Source organism: Leptidea sinapis, chromosome Z, assembly GCF_905404315.1.
Source record: "Leptidea sinapis chromosome Z, ilLepSina1.1, whole genome shotgun sequence".
NCBI classification, from domain to species: Eukaryota; Metazoa; Arthropoda; class Insecta; order Lepidoptera; family Pieridae; genus Leptidea; species Leptidea sinapis.
In genome coordinates, this window is record NC_066312.1 from 21,244,540 (window position 1) to 21,261,218 (window position 16,679).

The 16,679-nt window shown below is 37.0% G+C and overlaps 2 protein-coding genes across 4 annotated transcripts in view; both read left to right on the forward strand.

Moving 5' to 3' along the window:
* LOC126978695 (LITAF domain-containing protein-like) overlaps positions 1–16,679 on the forward strand; it is a 221,539-nt gene that overhangs the window by 141,762 nt on the left and 63,098 nt on the right. The window lies entirely within an intron of this gene.
* The window catches only part of LOC126978682 (ecotropic viral integration site 5 ortholog), a 92,935-nt gene that overhangs the window by 36,818 nt on the left and 39,438 nt on the right, over positions 1–16,679 (forward strand). For all 3 annotated transcript variants that reach the window (XM_050827681.1, XM_050827682.1, XM_050827683.1), the window contains 7 exons: positions 4,934–5,005; positions 5,773–5,931; positions 8,234–8,502; positions 11,159–11,350; positions 13,207–13,371; positions 14,062–14,256; positions 16,338–16,496. In XM_050827681.1, coding sequence (XP_050683638.1) covers positions 4,934–5,005; positions 5,773–5,931; positions 8,234–8,502; positions 11,159–11,350; positions 13,207–13,371; positions 14,062–14,256; positions 16,338–16,496 — 1,211 coding nt within the window. The remainder of the gene's footprint in view (positions 1–4,933; positions 5,006–5,772; positions 5,932–8,233; positions 8,503–11,158; positions 11,351–13,206; positions 13,372–14,061; positions 14,257–16,337; positions 16,497–16,679) is intronic.

Consider the following 16,679-nt stretch of genomic DNA (forward strand, 5'->3'; position numbering starts at 1 on the left):
GTCATAGTCTCTGCTGCATTGCTTTCTGTACGAACTGATGATGGTAATCCGAAATCACTTAGGCTTTTGTCATTTAATTGCAACAGTTTATTTTCTATTTGTATCAAACCTTCGTTATAAATGTCCTCATTGTATGGTAAGGTGATGTCTTGATTTTGCTGTCTGATTCTGTGTCTAATATCTTCACATAAATCGTCTTTGAAAATGTTCCATAATTTTAATGGTTCCGATGGCTGACAAAATAAAAGTATGACCACAAACAATTCTCTCAATTGTAATGGACATTGAGAAAGCCAAGCTTCTCTGAGAGTATTTTCCCAATGGTCATCGTTTTCTAGCAAACCTCTAGCACGGCAAGCAGCTTGATACGTTTCTTTCAGAACTCCGTCAACGGTTTTCAAGTACTGGAATGAAGTTGGACCGCGTACGTGGTGCAGCAACATCCTAAGATAGAAACACTCGGATTGAGAAGGATGGACACCGTAGACTCTACCTAAAGCGGAATCTTTTTTTATGCCTGGATAGCCAACTACATTCTCACCACGCTTCCTTCTGGTGAACTTATTATTGGCCCATGTGTAGTATTGCGGGACTTCGTGGTAAAGAAGTGTTTTTGCGAATTCATCTTCATTACAGAGCTCAAAAAAAGCCAGCAGTGTTGTTTTACGTGGATTTTGGGCCACTTGTACAGCCGTTTCTGTGGTAAAATACACCCTTTGGCCATTTTCTAAGTGGACAGCTAACTGCAAAACTGTAGGATGCCGCTCATGGATCGGGAATTCGAATATTCGCCAAGCAGCTTCGGAAGTACTTATGTAACGGCCATTTACGTAGTTTTCCACTTCATCATTTGGGTTTCTGACGCCAAATGTAGCTTGGTCCGATCCTTTATTTATGTATTTACAAATGTATTTGATGGCTTGAACTGAGTGACAGTACTCTACATTTATGTGAGCATTAAACGTCCTGCACAAAAGTGGAGAATATGGGACAATCCAACTATTATCTATAGTGAAATTTCTGCCTCTGATATTTAGCGAAGCGCTCAGTCCTCCATTTGCGGCATCACGACGACGATAAACTGGATATCCGTCCTCTCCAGTCTGAGTTTCGTTGACTAAACGTCGTGGGTATTTTTCTGTGCAAATACCGTTTTTCATACATGGTGCTGATAAGTTATGTTCTCCGCATGGTCCGTGCACCATATTTTTTGTTACGATATCGTACAATATCGGATCGTTTTGTTGGTTGGGCAGTTCCGCAACTATGACGCTATCAATTTCGTCTGGTTGGATTTTTGTTTCTAGCCAAAACAGCAAATGACAGTGTGGTAAACCTCGCTTCTGCCATTCTACACTTGCCATGTAACATTTCACTTTGCCGAATATTTCATTTTTAACGAATAAATTTAAGAATTTCTTCATTTTCAAATGAAACACCCTTGAAATGATGTCATGACGATCGAAAGATCGCTGATCAGGTAGTAGTTCCGCTTTAATTTCAGGCCATTCGGGGTTGCACGTAAATGTGACAAATAAGTCTGGTCTCCCGTAATTTCGGACATAAGTCATCGCGTCTTGGGTTTATTCATGCAGGTAACGCGGAGAACCTGTAAATGAAGATGGCAAGATTACGCGTTGACCGATATTTGATGGGTCAACATTTCCGTCTTGATTTAAAGCATCTCTGAGATGAATGTATTCTTCAGCCCTTAGTCTCTGTTGGTTACGACATATGTAATTCAATCGTTCCGATATCATTTTTGCCATCATATCGACAATATATTGACTAAATAAGTCCCTGTAATAATGTAATGCATTAAAACAGTTAGCTCTAACCATCAACCTAAATGCATAAAATTGCATGCACGTCACAGTTTTGTTACGCGCTGTACCTTCCTGCGGAATGGTTAAATAATAACCGTCTTCTCCTTTCACGAACATTAAGGGATACTGTAGTGGATCATACGATCGGTGTAACTCAGAGACCCTTTTAAGTTGGCCGTCTCTTCCGTGGAGCACTATATCTCTGGGGCCTTTTTCTTCGTCAACCAAGAGAACGGCTATCTCGTTTACAGCTGGAGCATTGTATCTACCCGGGTGTGCTGTCTGTGGTGGGCGGTCGGAATGAATAATTAATTTTAAATTATCCGAAGAATTGCGTTCTATGTTTTGTTTAAAGCTTCGTATATATACATTGTGGCTATTCAGTGCGGTCTGTAGTTCGTTAATTAAATCTATTTTCAGCGTTGGAGCTATGTTTGACCTCAATGATAGCTGATCTGCGTCTGAAATGAAATATACCTGCAAGTATTGTGGATTTTGGCCTGGTGGTGGTAAAAGGCTACCAATAAGATGATATACCTGTCCCTCTATTTTAAAAGTTGGCATAAAATTACCCTCTCTTATTTCTTTGGCGCCAAACGAAGTCATTTGAAATAGGCTATTGTACTTACGGATGTTGGTTATGAAATGTCTAGATAGCGAATGATTATTTGTCAAAAGATTTTTTATTGGCTGTGGTGGTTCCTGAATACTGGGGAGACTAACTTTTCCAGAAGCACAGCACATGCCATTAGTTTCATCGACCCATTTTTTGGCTGAACACTTAGGGCAGATCTTATTCATGTCGCCGATTTGGACGGAAGACTGTTGAGCATAATCAATCTGTGGATCGTATCTAAAAGCCGATCTTTTACTGTGGGCTAAAAACTTGATTGCGACTTCTCGCTCTTGACGTCTGTTGTCGTTCTCTCTGATCTTGAAGGCGTTGGAAACGCTCAGAGCTTGATTCCCTAGTGCGAGATTGAATATTTCTGATATTTTGCTCTTCAAGCCGCTGCAAACGCTGAGTACTTGACTCTCGCGCATGCACATGAGAGGTTCTTAGATTTTGTTCAGTAAGGCGCAGCGAACGCTCAAGACTGGACTCTCGCGCGCGTACTTGAGGGGTTCTCAAATTTTGTTGAGCTAGACGCTGTAAACGCTCAAGACTCGATTCTCGCGCGCGTGCTTGAGAGGTTCTCAAATTTTGATCAGCTAGTCGCTCTGAACGCTCAAGACTGGACTCTCGCGCGCGGACTCGAGAAGTCCTCACATTTTGTTCAGCGAGCCGTTGAGAACGCTGCAAACTGGATTCTCGCGCGCGTATTTGAGCGGTTCTCATATTTTGTTCAGCGAGCCGTTGCGAACGCTCGGTACTCGACTCTCTAGCACGCGATTGTGCCACATATTATCTATGAATTGAAAGACGATTTTCAGTTTCTGATGAAGATTCTTCATTTCGACGTATTTTTGATGCCCTGGCCTGGGAACTATTTCTAGAAAGTTGAGATCTTGATCTTTTAGGCATTTCAAAATGACAAAAGAAAAAATGCCTTTGAACTAAATTAGCATAACTGTAAGCTATATATGCTACTATATTACAACGTACACAACTACCTACTATTTATTAAAATTAAATTGAAAATCATGAAAAATATTCAAGTAATTTATTAGGTTAATAACTAAGTGAACAATATTTTATATAAATGGGTTTAGTTCTGAAAAGAACTTTTTAAATCGGTTTAGTTACTTACTAAACGAATTATTATCAAGCGTAAATTCCGCACACGTCCATCACGTAGGGAGCCGACCGCGCGAGTAAGCCGCGCGGCAAGTTTATTTCGTGATCTTAACCCCCCTCCCGTACCCCTGCCCGAGTGACGCCTACAACGCATAGCTAGCCGAATACAGTTTATTTTTTAATTTTTTTTTAACTCGTGATATCTTTTGAATGGATTGTCAGAATCGAATAATTCAAAAAGTAATATAAAGATATTGAAGCAGTCTTAAATAATACATCATTTATTTTGATAAGGGTTAATACCAAGGTACAAATAAAGAGCTTTTTGTAGCGGTGGTATTTTAATTTCTTTTTTTCAATAAAAAAACGCTTATTGTGACATGACTGTAATAGTTAGAGATATGCTGCCGCTGATTTTTTGTAGATAATGGTGTGTTCTAAAAAAATGTAGTATATCATTTTGTTCTATCATCAATAGTTTTCGCAGCGCACGCGATGTAAGGTAGTTTTTTGATATTTTTTTCACACCTTGGATTACGTTATCGTAATTTTAGTAAGGATGCCTATTTTTTTTGAAAATGAAATATAGCCTATGTCACTCAGAAATGATGTAGCTTTCCAACAGTGAAAGAATTTTTCAAATCTGCCAAGTAGTTTCGGAGCCTATTCAATTCATACAAACAAACAAACAAACAAAAAATCAAACCTTTCCTCTTTATAATATTTGTATAGAAAGAAAATAATGTTTTTATATGAATTTGTCAATAATATTTCATAACATCAAAAATTACGTCGTAAAATATGCACCCTGCTGTCGTAATGAAATTGTTTCACAGCAGAACTGTCAAACCGTGCGTCAGTAGATTCTCTCATAGAAATTATGTATGTACACATCAAAGGAAAAAGAAATTTGTTGTTTTTATTTAATTTAGCAGCATTTTCCTATTTATTCACCTTTTAAACCTTCTCTGGACGTCCACAAATAATTCAAGACCTAAATTTGCCAAATCGGTCCTGCCGTTCTCGAGTTTTAGCGAGACTAACGAACAGCAATTTATTTTTATATATATAGATATAGATTATGATCACTAGACCGTTTGGATACCGACTAAACCGTCGGAATCGAAATCGTCGCATGGAGCGTTGTAAGTTGTCATGTGAATGGTTCTATTGAGCAAAGTAGACCGTATCGTGTTCCTATCCGTGCCTGATACGTTCGTAGCATGGTCATGGCATAGCACGATGCAGTGGGCATATTCCTTTAGATGTATCTATCGGTCATTAAAATGAAATGTAAATTAGGCTCTGTTAGCAAAGTTTTTTTGGCATCATATTAGGCTTACTCATTTTCAAATTATTTTTTTTGCAGCCCCAGAATTTCATGAGGACACGGAATATGCGAATGGAATAGACAATATTTGCAAAACACCAGAAGCAAGCAGTAAGCTTCATTATAATATATATTATTTTAACCAAATAAGGAATTTTATTGCCCGAATCGTAGAATCTAGTATATAAACAATTTGTAATATGTATTTTGAAAGTGATAACCCTCACTTCTGGGATTATTACACAAATAAAATTTGAAAACAAAATGTAAATTAAGCCACAACCTGACAGTTGAACAAAGCATACAAGATTTTATGACGATACGTCACTCGAACGGTTAGCTCAGTTGGAAGAGCACTCGCATTGAACGCCAGAGGACATGGGTTCGAGTCCCGAAAAATTTCCGAGTTCATAAAATTTTGTTTTGTAATATTATTTGTGTATTAAACTAGTATATAATTTTCATCATCAGCCAGCAGACGTCCTCCGCTGGATAGAGGCGTCCTCCAGAGATTTCCACGACGATCGGTCCTGCGCTGCCCTAGTATATAAATAAATCGTATAGAAGAAACAAAAATAAATACTAACATTAAGAAAGTATTCATATTCCCTGTTTCTTATAGCGATGTTACCAGGATAATCATGACTGGAAGTGCCGCACTGCATCGTAATGGGTAGGGCGTATCAGTTACCATCAACTGAACGTCTTGCTCGTCTCTTCCCTTATTTAAAAAAAAAATATATCGGTCTGACATTGTGAGGGCACATAATAAAAATTCACTATCATATTTTGTCGTAACACGCCTTTCCATCTATACACAAGTAAGTGTTTTTAAATATATAAATAGTTATCTTATTTAAAATTTGTGACGTAAACAGGAATCTGCCAGCAGACATCAACCGACCTAGCGAAGCCCGAACGGGCGCTTCTCGCCAAGCTGGAGGAAGAGAACAGAAAGATCGAGGCGGACGCCAAGTGCCCCATAGTTATACGTAGCCGGAGAAGCTCTGTTGGCTCGCAGATATCGCAGGCCTCTGGTGAGTACCCAGATTCCACTATATGTCTGAGACATAGATGTTTAAACTTCTGATCAAAACGTGATCAAACCCTTTTCAAACGAGTTGAATCTCAATCTCAAATTGCAATATTTATTAGCAGGGCTTCATTCACCATTTGCTGAGACACTCGTTTATAATATTTCATAGAAATTGGAACATTGGAATATTTGTAAGGAAAGCTCATTGATACACAAACATGCATTCCGCAATTAATCCTTGAGTTAGTTAAGAATGTCAGCGTGCAAATATCATTTTAAAGATAAATGATTATAGATTTGCCTTTTGTGTCCTCTACTTTAATAGATGTAAATGGAGCAACTGGGGCGTGATGGAGTATTTCATTTTCAGCCCATTTGAAAAAAGGAGTTTCCAAATGAATGGGCTTATTTTCAAAAAGTTTATTTTTTGAATATGAAAGGGTTATATTTCCAAAAATTTTTATATGTTCCAGTACCAATATCAGTGGGAAGCTCCTTTGCTCAGGAAGCCGGCTAGATTATGGGTACCACAACGGCGCTTATTTCTGCCGTGAAGCAGTAATGTGTAAACATAAACGCCGTAGCTAGTGAAATTACTGGGCAAATGAGACTTAACACATTATGTCTCAAGGTAACGAGCGCAATTGTAGTGCCGCTCAGAATTTTTGGGTTTTTCAAGAATCCTGACCGGCACTGCATTGTAGAGCGTATCAATTACCATCAGCTGAACGTCCTGCTCGTCTCGTCCCTAATTTTCATTTAAAAAATGTATAAGAGGGGGCAATTGAGCAATAGGCTCACCTAATGGGATGTAGTGAACTGACCATGGATTGCCTCTACATCAGAGGTCAGAGTCGGCCTTTGAGGCGGGAGTATGTTCTTAACTTGAAAGTATTTTAGTCGTATTGTTTCGGGAAACCTGCAGCCGGTAAATGACTGCTCAAAGTTGCTGTGCGGGGCAAAAAGCTCCCTGTAATACGTGCGGCTGTAGAATGCCAGACGTAATCATTATGCGGGTGGAATTTTGCATTTTGACAATGTGCGGTGGTGTAATTCTACATATATCAAATAAGGCATAGCCTAAATAGGATGGCAAAAATCTGATATCCTGGTTTCATAACTGCCGTTTATTGGGCTATATTTTTTCTTAACAATAAAAGATCAAACAATTTGGTATGTTTTCAAAGTGATAACCCTCACTTCTGGGATTAATAACACAAATAAAACTGAAAACAATTTTTTATGAAGATGCGGGACTCGAAGACGCCACCTCTCGCGTTCCGTGCGTGCGCTCTTTCTAACTGAGCCAAACGTTCGAGTGACGTGTCGTTCCAAGTCCCATTATTTTCGATTATCAATATAATTTGTCAGTTGGCTGCATACTTAGCCCTTGTATTACGAATACGCTCGAGTGCGTTCCGTTTTAGGTGTATTACTAAAATATGGTTTTCTTATTTATTTCCAACCCAACTCTAACCTAATTCACACAAACACTGTTTTCTACATCAAAAAAACATTAAAAGTTCCGATCTCTTAACATTGCTTACGGTCTGTGCTGGTTTTGGTATTTGTAAATGACGAATAACGACAAAAAAGCTTTATAAAATACCCTCCTCCTATCATGTAGACATTAAAGGCAGCAAAAATTTTTGTCTTACTTTATCTTTTCACAACATGTTGACATCAAAACTATTTACTAAACATGAGGAACGTTATTTATCGCAATCTCTCGATGGTATCAGTGCCTGATCTTGTTATCATAACGTGAGATATCAGTTGGAAAATGACCGAGAAACGCGATGCTCACAGTTTAAGCGTTTTCGATTTCTTTATAACCAGTGTTATAAGTGATGCATTAGGTGCGTTCCTTTAATTCCTTGTTAATCTGCAAATAATAATTTGATTTCCTTCTCGCATTCAACCTGAATCAGTTAACGGGAGTGTTGTGCGTTTAAAGCTATGTCAAGTTCTTAAACGACTTTCTTCTTAGTACTTCTTAAACATGACAAATGAGTGTACGGGCCTCCCGAGAAGCACACAAACGTGCGGCGGTGACCTCTTGCAACACCTGAGGAATCACAGGAGCGATACCGGCATTTTAAGTTGGTGTACGCGCCTTTTTCGTGGCATTTGTATAGTCCTGAAAACACCGCGCAAGCATATGTTCATTTTAAAGTTTGAATTTTTAAAAGGAGTTTTGTAGCCATGTTTACATAATTTTGTTTGATTTCTCCTTGTGGCCGTGATGTTGGTGTATTGGCTCGAGAACCTTTCTTAATTTTCGTGTTTTTTCTCTTATCTAGCGACAAGTTCGACTCAGGAAGAGACAAAGACCCAAGGGACGTGTTCGACGCAGGACGAGAACAAGTCCCATGGGACCGGCGAGGAAGATCTCTGGAGTCTCTGGGGAAGGATCGTGACTAACTGGGAGTTGGAATGGAAGAAGAGGAACCAGTTTGTGAGGGACCTCGTACGACAGGGAGTCCCTCATCACTTTAGAGGCATCGTGTGGCAGTTACTGGCGGGGGCCGATGGGTCCCCAGTAAAAAAGCTATACGCCGGCTACATAAGAGTAAGCTTCCTTTGCTTAACTTAAACATATTTACTTCTGTAGAGAACTAATGCTAAGTGCTGTATTTTGCGTATTTGCGTAAATATTCCATAATCACTGCTATCATTTTTGATATAAAAATTTCTTAAAGCGCGCTGAAGCGTTTTTTGTAGGTTTCGAATGTGTTCGGATTCTTTGCTCGAGTCGAATAAGGAAGGGTCATCTTCCAAAGTAAAATTTACCAGAGTAATTTATACGTATATGTAATTATAGTTATAAGTATTATTCCGCAAGTAATTTATTACAATTCAGCTGTCATTAAAACACTTCTTAAAAGGTTAGGTTAGGATTATAGTTGAATCAAATGTTACGCGCGTGAGTTTTTGTACCTCTATAGATCATAATAAACAACCAAGAAGAAAGAATAAACAAGCTATGTTTACGTAACAGTTAGTTATGTCATGCGAAACATTAGTGTGCGAGATATAAGGTCGGCCTTACACTAATAGATACATTTCATATTATTAACTTGCCTTTGATTAAGCTTTCACTTCTGTTGTGCGCTCTAAGGCCCACACATTTTTTTATGAAATGAGGTAATTTGACATTGAGTGGCATCATCTGCTCATAATTGTGGCAGTATTATGTAAGCCGTAAGGTGCTAACCAAAACAACTAAAGCGCAGTGTAATAAGATACCTATGACGACATTACCACAGTGTCTAAAGACGAAGGTTTTCAACCACTGTGTGTTGCCAGTGATGACTAACGGTACACATACGTAGTCGCTAACGATGGGCACGATGAGAAAGCTCATGGTCGGTCTGAGGACGATGTTCGGAGTTTCCCTGGGAGATCGAATCATAAATGAGGAGATCCACAGGAGAACCAATGTCACTGACATAGCCCAAAAGTGGCAGTGGACAGGGCACATAGTTCGACGGACAGATTGCCGGTTGTTCAGTAAAGTGCTCGAATGGCGACCACGTACGGAAAGACGCAGTGTTTGTAGGCCACCCCACAAGGGTAGGGCCCCGACGATCTGGTCAAGATTGTTGGAATACATTGAATGAGGGCAGCGCTGGACCGTTCTTCGAAGAGATCTTTGGGGGTGGCGTTTGTCCAGCAGTGGACGTCTTCCGGCTGATGATAATAATTAATTAGATATGAACCGATTACATCACAATGCGACCGTCACTTTGAAAGTTAATATGCAATATCTCATGTGACTGTTACTATACTGGCACCCAGAGCTACAAACGAGAGAAAAAACAGATCCAAGAGAGAGATCCTCTTTACTGTGACCGAAACAGAACTTAAAACAATAGTATTTATTCTCCAACGCTCCAAGTTTACCAGGCACACATAGGTGTATAAGAGATGAAAGCACAAATTAAATGTTCCATGTGGGCTTTAAATTATTAGCATCAGGTGACACGAAAGATTTCTCTCAGGCGCATTTATAAATAGCTATAAATGACATTTGGAAAGCAATCGTTTTAAATAATTAATTGATATACCTACATGTTAATGAAGGAATTTTCATATTAACACATAGTACATTAATAATAAATTGAACGCGGCCATGAGAAGCCTTTTTTGTCGACCTTATGCAGAATATTTAATATTTCTCTCGTATGCATTACATAAAAATAGAGAGTAAAACACGGTTGATTCCAAGTCGGTATTTTTAGCGTCATATGCATACTTTATAATAAATAAACACACAAAGGCTTGAATTCAATTATTGGTAAAGAAATTAAACAGTATAATATGTCGCAGTAACACACGGTAAATATTTTTATTGTGTACTAAAAGTGCGTAAGATTTTGACATAGCCTTACTTAATATACTAGCGCATAGACGAACAAAACGTGCGGGAGAAATGAACATTTCTAGCGGAGATTCGGAAAGATAAAAAAATAAAGCGAATACACTGTTACTGTAACGGGTAACCGATTTTGATTGACAAGTCGTAAACAGTCAGTTAGTTTTTGACAGGTGCAAGCTATAAAGCTGACGTAAGTATTAGGGTAATACAAGTAGCCATAAAGTCGTCTTTAAAGAGTCGTGTATTCTTAGATTTGATCCCTTTAAGAGTACGTATTGTTTACGGAAGAGGAGTACAAACGAGATGTTACTGATGATTTGTGATCACCGCGGCCTATACATCCTTGTCACCAGAGAAATCACAACAATGAATTCTTAAAACTTTAAAGGCTGGTACCGCCTGTGATTCCAATAGTGTCGGCAAGAAGCAAGGCCGGTAACAATCACTATGTTACAAAATATAAGTACTTATAATAACTTTACTAAATTTAATGAAATTACAAGTAAAATAAGCAAATGTCGTTTAACTAAATCTTTAAAGTCATGGCTTGTTAGTTGTACTAAAACACGACGACAAAGAATACTTTATGAAAATTAAAATAAGAATGAATTACTCACATTTTTTTTATCTGTGTAAAAAACGTTTTACACACTGACAGACACACAGCCACACAAACACACAGAGAGAGTTTAGTAAGTTCGCAAATAATCAAGTGATTTATACCTTCCGAAGGACCTAGCCTCTGCAACTCAGGGTATCCTATAGCAGAAGGCACAAAACATTCTGTACCCATATATATATATATTATGTAGACTTGAATTAATAATTATTATTATTATATAAATAGGAAAAATCAGCATGTGAAAAAGTAATTCGACGTGACATCGCTCGCACATACCCAGAGCACGACTTCTTCAAGGAAAAGGACGGTCTGGGGCAAGAATCCCTGTTCAACGTGATGAAAGCATATTCCTTACACGACCGGGAGGTCGGCTACTGCCAAGGCTCCGGATTTATCGTCGGCTTGCTTCTGATGCAGGTAAGATTACACAACTAGCCTGATCAAAAGGCCACAATAAGGCTTATATCCAATTTTGAAGTTATACTTCTTTAGGCGTGTTATGAAAATATGATGAGAGTGAGATTTTAAAATGCGCGCGCATCACTGTAACACAAAAGTAACAAGGTATTCTTATTATTCTTCCACGTACTACAAAGCTCCTCCTATTCCATAAAAAAAAGCTGTGGAATGAACTTCCTTGTGCAGTGTGAACCTTCAAAAATAGCGCGTACACCTTCCTTAAAGGCCGGCAACGCTCCTGTGATTCCTCTGGTGTTGCAAGAGAGGGTGGCGGTGATCACTTAACAACAGGTGACCCGTACGCTCGTTTGTTCTCTAATTCGATAGAAAAAAAAACGGTGAAGTTGGTTGCTAAAATTTTCTGACGTTCGCGACATTCGTTATTTCTTTTTTTGGTTTCTTCGTCCATTATTAGGATATGCATAGGGTTCAATCCCATACAGCCGTATTTGTTATTTAATAATTAATTGTCAAAGCCATCGTTGCAAGTCTTTCTACAAACGTAGAATAGCACGAGGAATAAATGATTATAAGGATTATTGCTTTGTTACGCCAAAGAAGTATAACTTCTTGCGTGCATACATAAGTATACACACACTTGTTTTGATTGAGTAACAAATCACTTATTGATCCGCACTTTTGCTTAATCAAATCTTTTAGATTACATACAATATTTTAGTCGCAGTTCGTTAGTTTAGTACTACCCAATTAATATAGCATGGGGATACTTGGATTTTTGTTACGGTAAGAGAGTAGTGAAAATGATGTGTTTATTTTGCGTTTAAAGTGTAGAATATAATCCAGTTAGTATAGCGCTTTTATGTGGGTCGTCCGTGGTTGATATAATTAAGTGGATTAGCCTAAAGTGATCCTAGGTAATTCAATATAAACGTCTATTTGAGGTCAAATCATCTAGACGCGGCTTGTTTCGTTCGTAGGTTATTGAATCATATCCGGCTGATGTAATTATGTTTTAACATAAAATTTTATTATGAATGTCCCGCTTTGTGGAGATTCTATTCCAATATTCATTTTGTATTTTGCATTAGTAAGTTCTCCTGATAAAAAAAAATGAGTAATTCATCACAATTCGCAACAGGACATTTATGCAAGTTACTAATCCTACCAAATCTTATATCTTCAAAAGAGCAATTCTTACATATATATATATATATATATATACAATGTGAATCTCAGAAACGGCTCAAACGAATTTCATAAATTTTTTTATACATGGGATTTCGGAGGCGATAATTCTATCGATCTAGCTAGGTTTTAATTAAAAAAAATGTATTTTTATCCGTGTTTTAATGAGAAACAGCTACATTAATGTAATAATACAAAGTTAAATTTCGCCACTATATACAAGACTATAATAGCTCAGATGAGACATAGGGTGTTCCGGAAAGCAGACGACCCCGGCCCCGGTTCGAATTCAGATGTTCTATTAGTTTTTTTTGTTCAAGTTGTACATTCTTAAAAATTCGAGCAAAGCTCGGTCATCCGGATATCGAATAATAACACAGCTATTTAGTTATAAATCTACACAAACTACTGACGTTATAGTTACAAATATTGTTTTAATTATTTTTCGCTTTGAATCTAAGTAATTTTTTTGTCATTATACTTATAAAATACTTTCATGTGGATATCCACTAGTAGATTCTGAAATTTGCTTCTCCCTTTGGTCAATGTAGTCAAAGCAGTCCTTTTCATCTATTACACATTTGAAAGGATCGCCTTTTGGTTTTACCGTATATTTATTACTTCTAGTATGTTTTCTATGCATTAATTAGTACTCAATCCTTTCGTAGATGCCAGAGGAGGAGGCGTTTGCAGTCCTTGTCAAGATAATGCAACACCATCGAATGCGCGACATGTTCAAGCCAAGCATGGCTGAACTGGGACTTTGTATGTTCCAACTAGACAGTCTGATACAGGAACTATTGCCAGACTTGCATGCGCATTTTCAAGCTCAGGTAATTGTTTAAGTTTTGCATTGCATAAGGTAATGTATACCAACGTATATACAACACCAATCAATGACAAAGTGTTCAGTGCAATTTTTTTTTAATGAAAATAAGGGACGAGGTAACTAACTATATTAAATATCGCTATACTCAAAAAACCTGCCACTTATAAATTATCCAAATTAAATTCATACAAAATTTCCCTTCATAACGTGTCTCTTCAATTCCACTCGACATTGGCGAAATAATTCGCGCCCGACTGGTGCAGCCACACGCCACATCTCAAAAATTGAATTGAATTGAGCAGGACGTTCAGCTGACGGTAATTGATACACCCTGCCCATTACAATGCAGTGCCGCTCAGGATTCTTGAAAAACCCAAAACTTCCCACTACAATTGCGCTCGTCACTTTCAGACGTACGTTAGATGTTAAGTCTCATTTGCCCAATAATTTCACTTTCAAACCGAAACACAGTAATGCTTACATTTAACTGCATCACGGCAGAAATAGGCGCCGTTGTGGTACTCATAATCTAGCCGGCTTTCTGTGCAAAAGAGCCTCCCACTCCACTTTCTTAAATCTTTACTTTAATACAAATCATCCTATACTTTTTTGATTCACTTCGATATAAGTTTTTATACAGGATTTAGTTAGATTAAGTTTTTATACTCTTTTAATAGTACTTATACGATTTCAGAACTTTAACACAACGATATACGCAAGCCGCTGGTTTCTAACATTGTTTACGACCACACTGTCTCTACCGCTCTCGTGTCGTATCATGGACGTTTTCCTCTCCGAGGGCATCGAGATCGTATTCAAAATATCCTTGGCATTGCTCACAATGGGAAAGAACGATCTGTTCTCGCTAGATATGGAGAATATGCTCAAGGTATGTTTATATTATATCAATATATAAATAATATTTTGTTTATTTTTTATTGTTTCATTAATAATTTTGACTGTTGCTTCTCAATATATTCTTGATAATGTTGTATATGTATATTTTCATAAGCACATTGAGGAATTTTCTAGAAACTGTGACATTAATAATGTTAACACGAGGAACAAACATAAACTTGTTATGCCTACTACTCGGTTAAGTCGAGTTAGTAAGTTTTTTATTGGGCGATGTATATGCTTCTACAATATAATCCCAGAAAATGTACAAAACAAATGTTAGAAAGGTTATTATAGCATAAACGATTTTTTTTAATGATACCACAGACTGGGAATGAAGCGAACACCCTTTTATTGTACGATATAACATTGTAAACCAAATTTTTATAAAAAATTTAAAAAACCCGCTGAGTTTCTTGCGCCCGTTCTTCTCAGGTCTGAGGCAGTCTTTATTTAATGGGTGGTCGTCTTTGACGTACAATTAGTGATTTTGAATCCTATTTCGAATAAATATAGTTGAATTTGATATGTGGGTAATTTAAACCCTGACTTAACGAACCGCTATGCATTTTGTTAAACAATAAGCTCAAGTCACAAAAGTTTTGCGTAATTCGAGAGTTTTACCGAGTCATATAAGTCTAGCGCTAGTAGTTTATATCGTAAATATATTTCTGTATCTTTAACTTCCAAAGTTAGACTCCCGTCCTGTCTTATAAATATTCTCGAATCGTCTACTGAATACGTAAATATTTTACAGCCATTAAATTCCACTTGACATCCTAAGACAGTCGCAGTTCGTTGCCCGTGGTTCCCACCGTCCTATTTCAATACCGTCTTAGAAGAATCGATAACGTGATGGACATGACATATTTCGGAATCCTCTTATATGATTCTATTCTTATTTCGGTACACGTCTCCGGTTCTATTTCTTGATAAAATATTGTCTTACCAAAACGATCGTAAATGTCATGTGGACTGTTTAACATGCCTCAGAAATCAATTAAAACGCGTAGTATAACAAAACTATAAGCTTATCGCTTATTATTTGAGCCGTGACGTCGTTCACTCTGGTGTTTTAGTTAGTCACATTTTATAATTATACTAGCTGACCCAGTAAACGTTGTATTGCCAATTAAAGTAATAAAAAAAATTCATAATTAAAATTTTTGGGGTATAAATAACAAATGACGACCGATTCTCAGACCTACCCGATATACACACAAATTTTCAAGCATATTGTTGACAAACAACAAACACCGGGACACGAGGATATTAGATTATATTGCAAATCTTATGAACCTCAATGTTTATACGTATATGAAAACAGGATAATTTTTACACTTTGATTTTTTCGTACTGTTATCACCACTATTTTATAGATCTTTCCATTATATTTGAACCAGCGCTTATCAGTGGTTGGGTGCCTAAATATCTGGATATTTGTTCACGTTTAATCAGTAATTTTTAATCCTATTTTGACTTAAAATATTTGGATTTGAATGTAGATTTTTTGAGTTGCAACAGTATTTTTTTTAGTAAATTAATTGAGATTGCACGATACGACAACTTAATCCATCTGTTGTTTCTCGAGTCGGTGAATCACTTATTAAGAAGTAGTTGATTTAAAAAAAATCTTACTCCCTTTAATTGCATAAACATATATAAGTATTTCATAGCAATTATTTCAACAAATACTCACACACAATACCGAATAATTTATTGATACCTACACGTAATCAAGCGAGATAGCGATAATTGTGTTCGATTGCTTTCATTATCACAATTATTTATCGCCTATGTTTTGTTGATACTTGTGTTCTTCGCTACGTTAACAGGTATATTAAAATAATTTTCTAACAACTTCTTCCCAAACAATTCGAGTATTAGATTTTTATAATTTCGGTCTCAGAAACTTTATTTATCTCAAAAATATTTACAAAATTCACATACTGAGATAATACTAATCTAGTAAGAGAAAAAAAATATATGTTACATAAATTAAAAATAATAACAAAAATAACATCTACTATCTAATTTACATTAAAGTATAATAGAAACATATTTTATGTGCAGTACATGCAGAAGGAGTTGCCCGCCAAAGTAGAAGAGAACGCGGAAGAGTTTATGAATTTGGCTTACTCGATTAAAGTAAATCAGAAGAGAATGAAGAAGTTGGAAAAAGAGTACACGGTCATCAAAACCAAGGAGCAGGGCGATGTTGCTGTATTGAGGGTAATATATTTATACGTTAAATGTTATATCGTCTTACATAGTTACATGTGAGAATAAAAATAATTATTAACAGATATAATGTATACAAAATATTTTATTTAACTATTTAATTTGACTGACGACATCAGGAATCCATTGTTCAAGCGCTGGATCTCTCTCTCTCACATAGACAAGAACAAAACA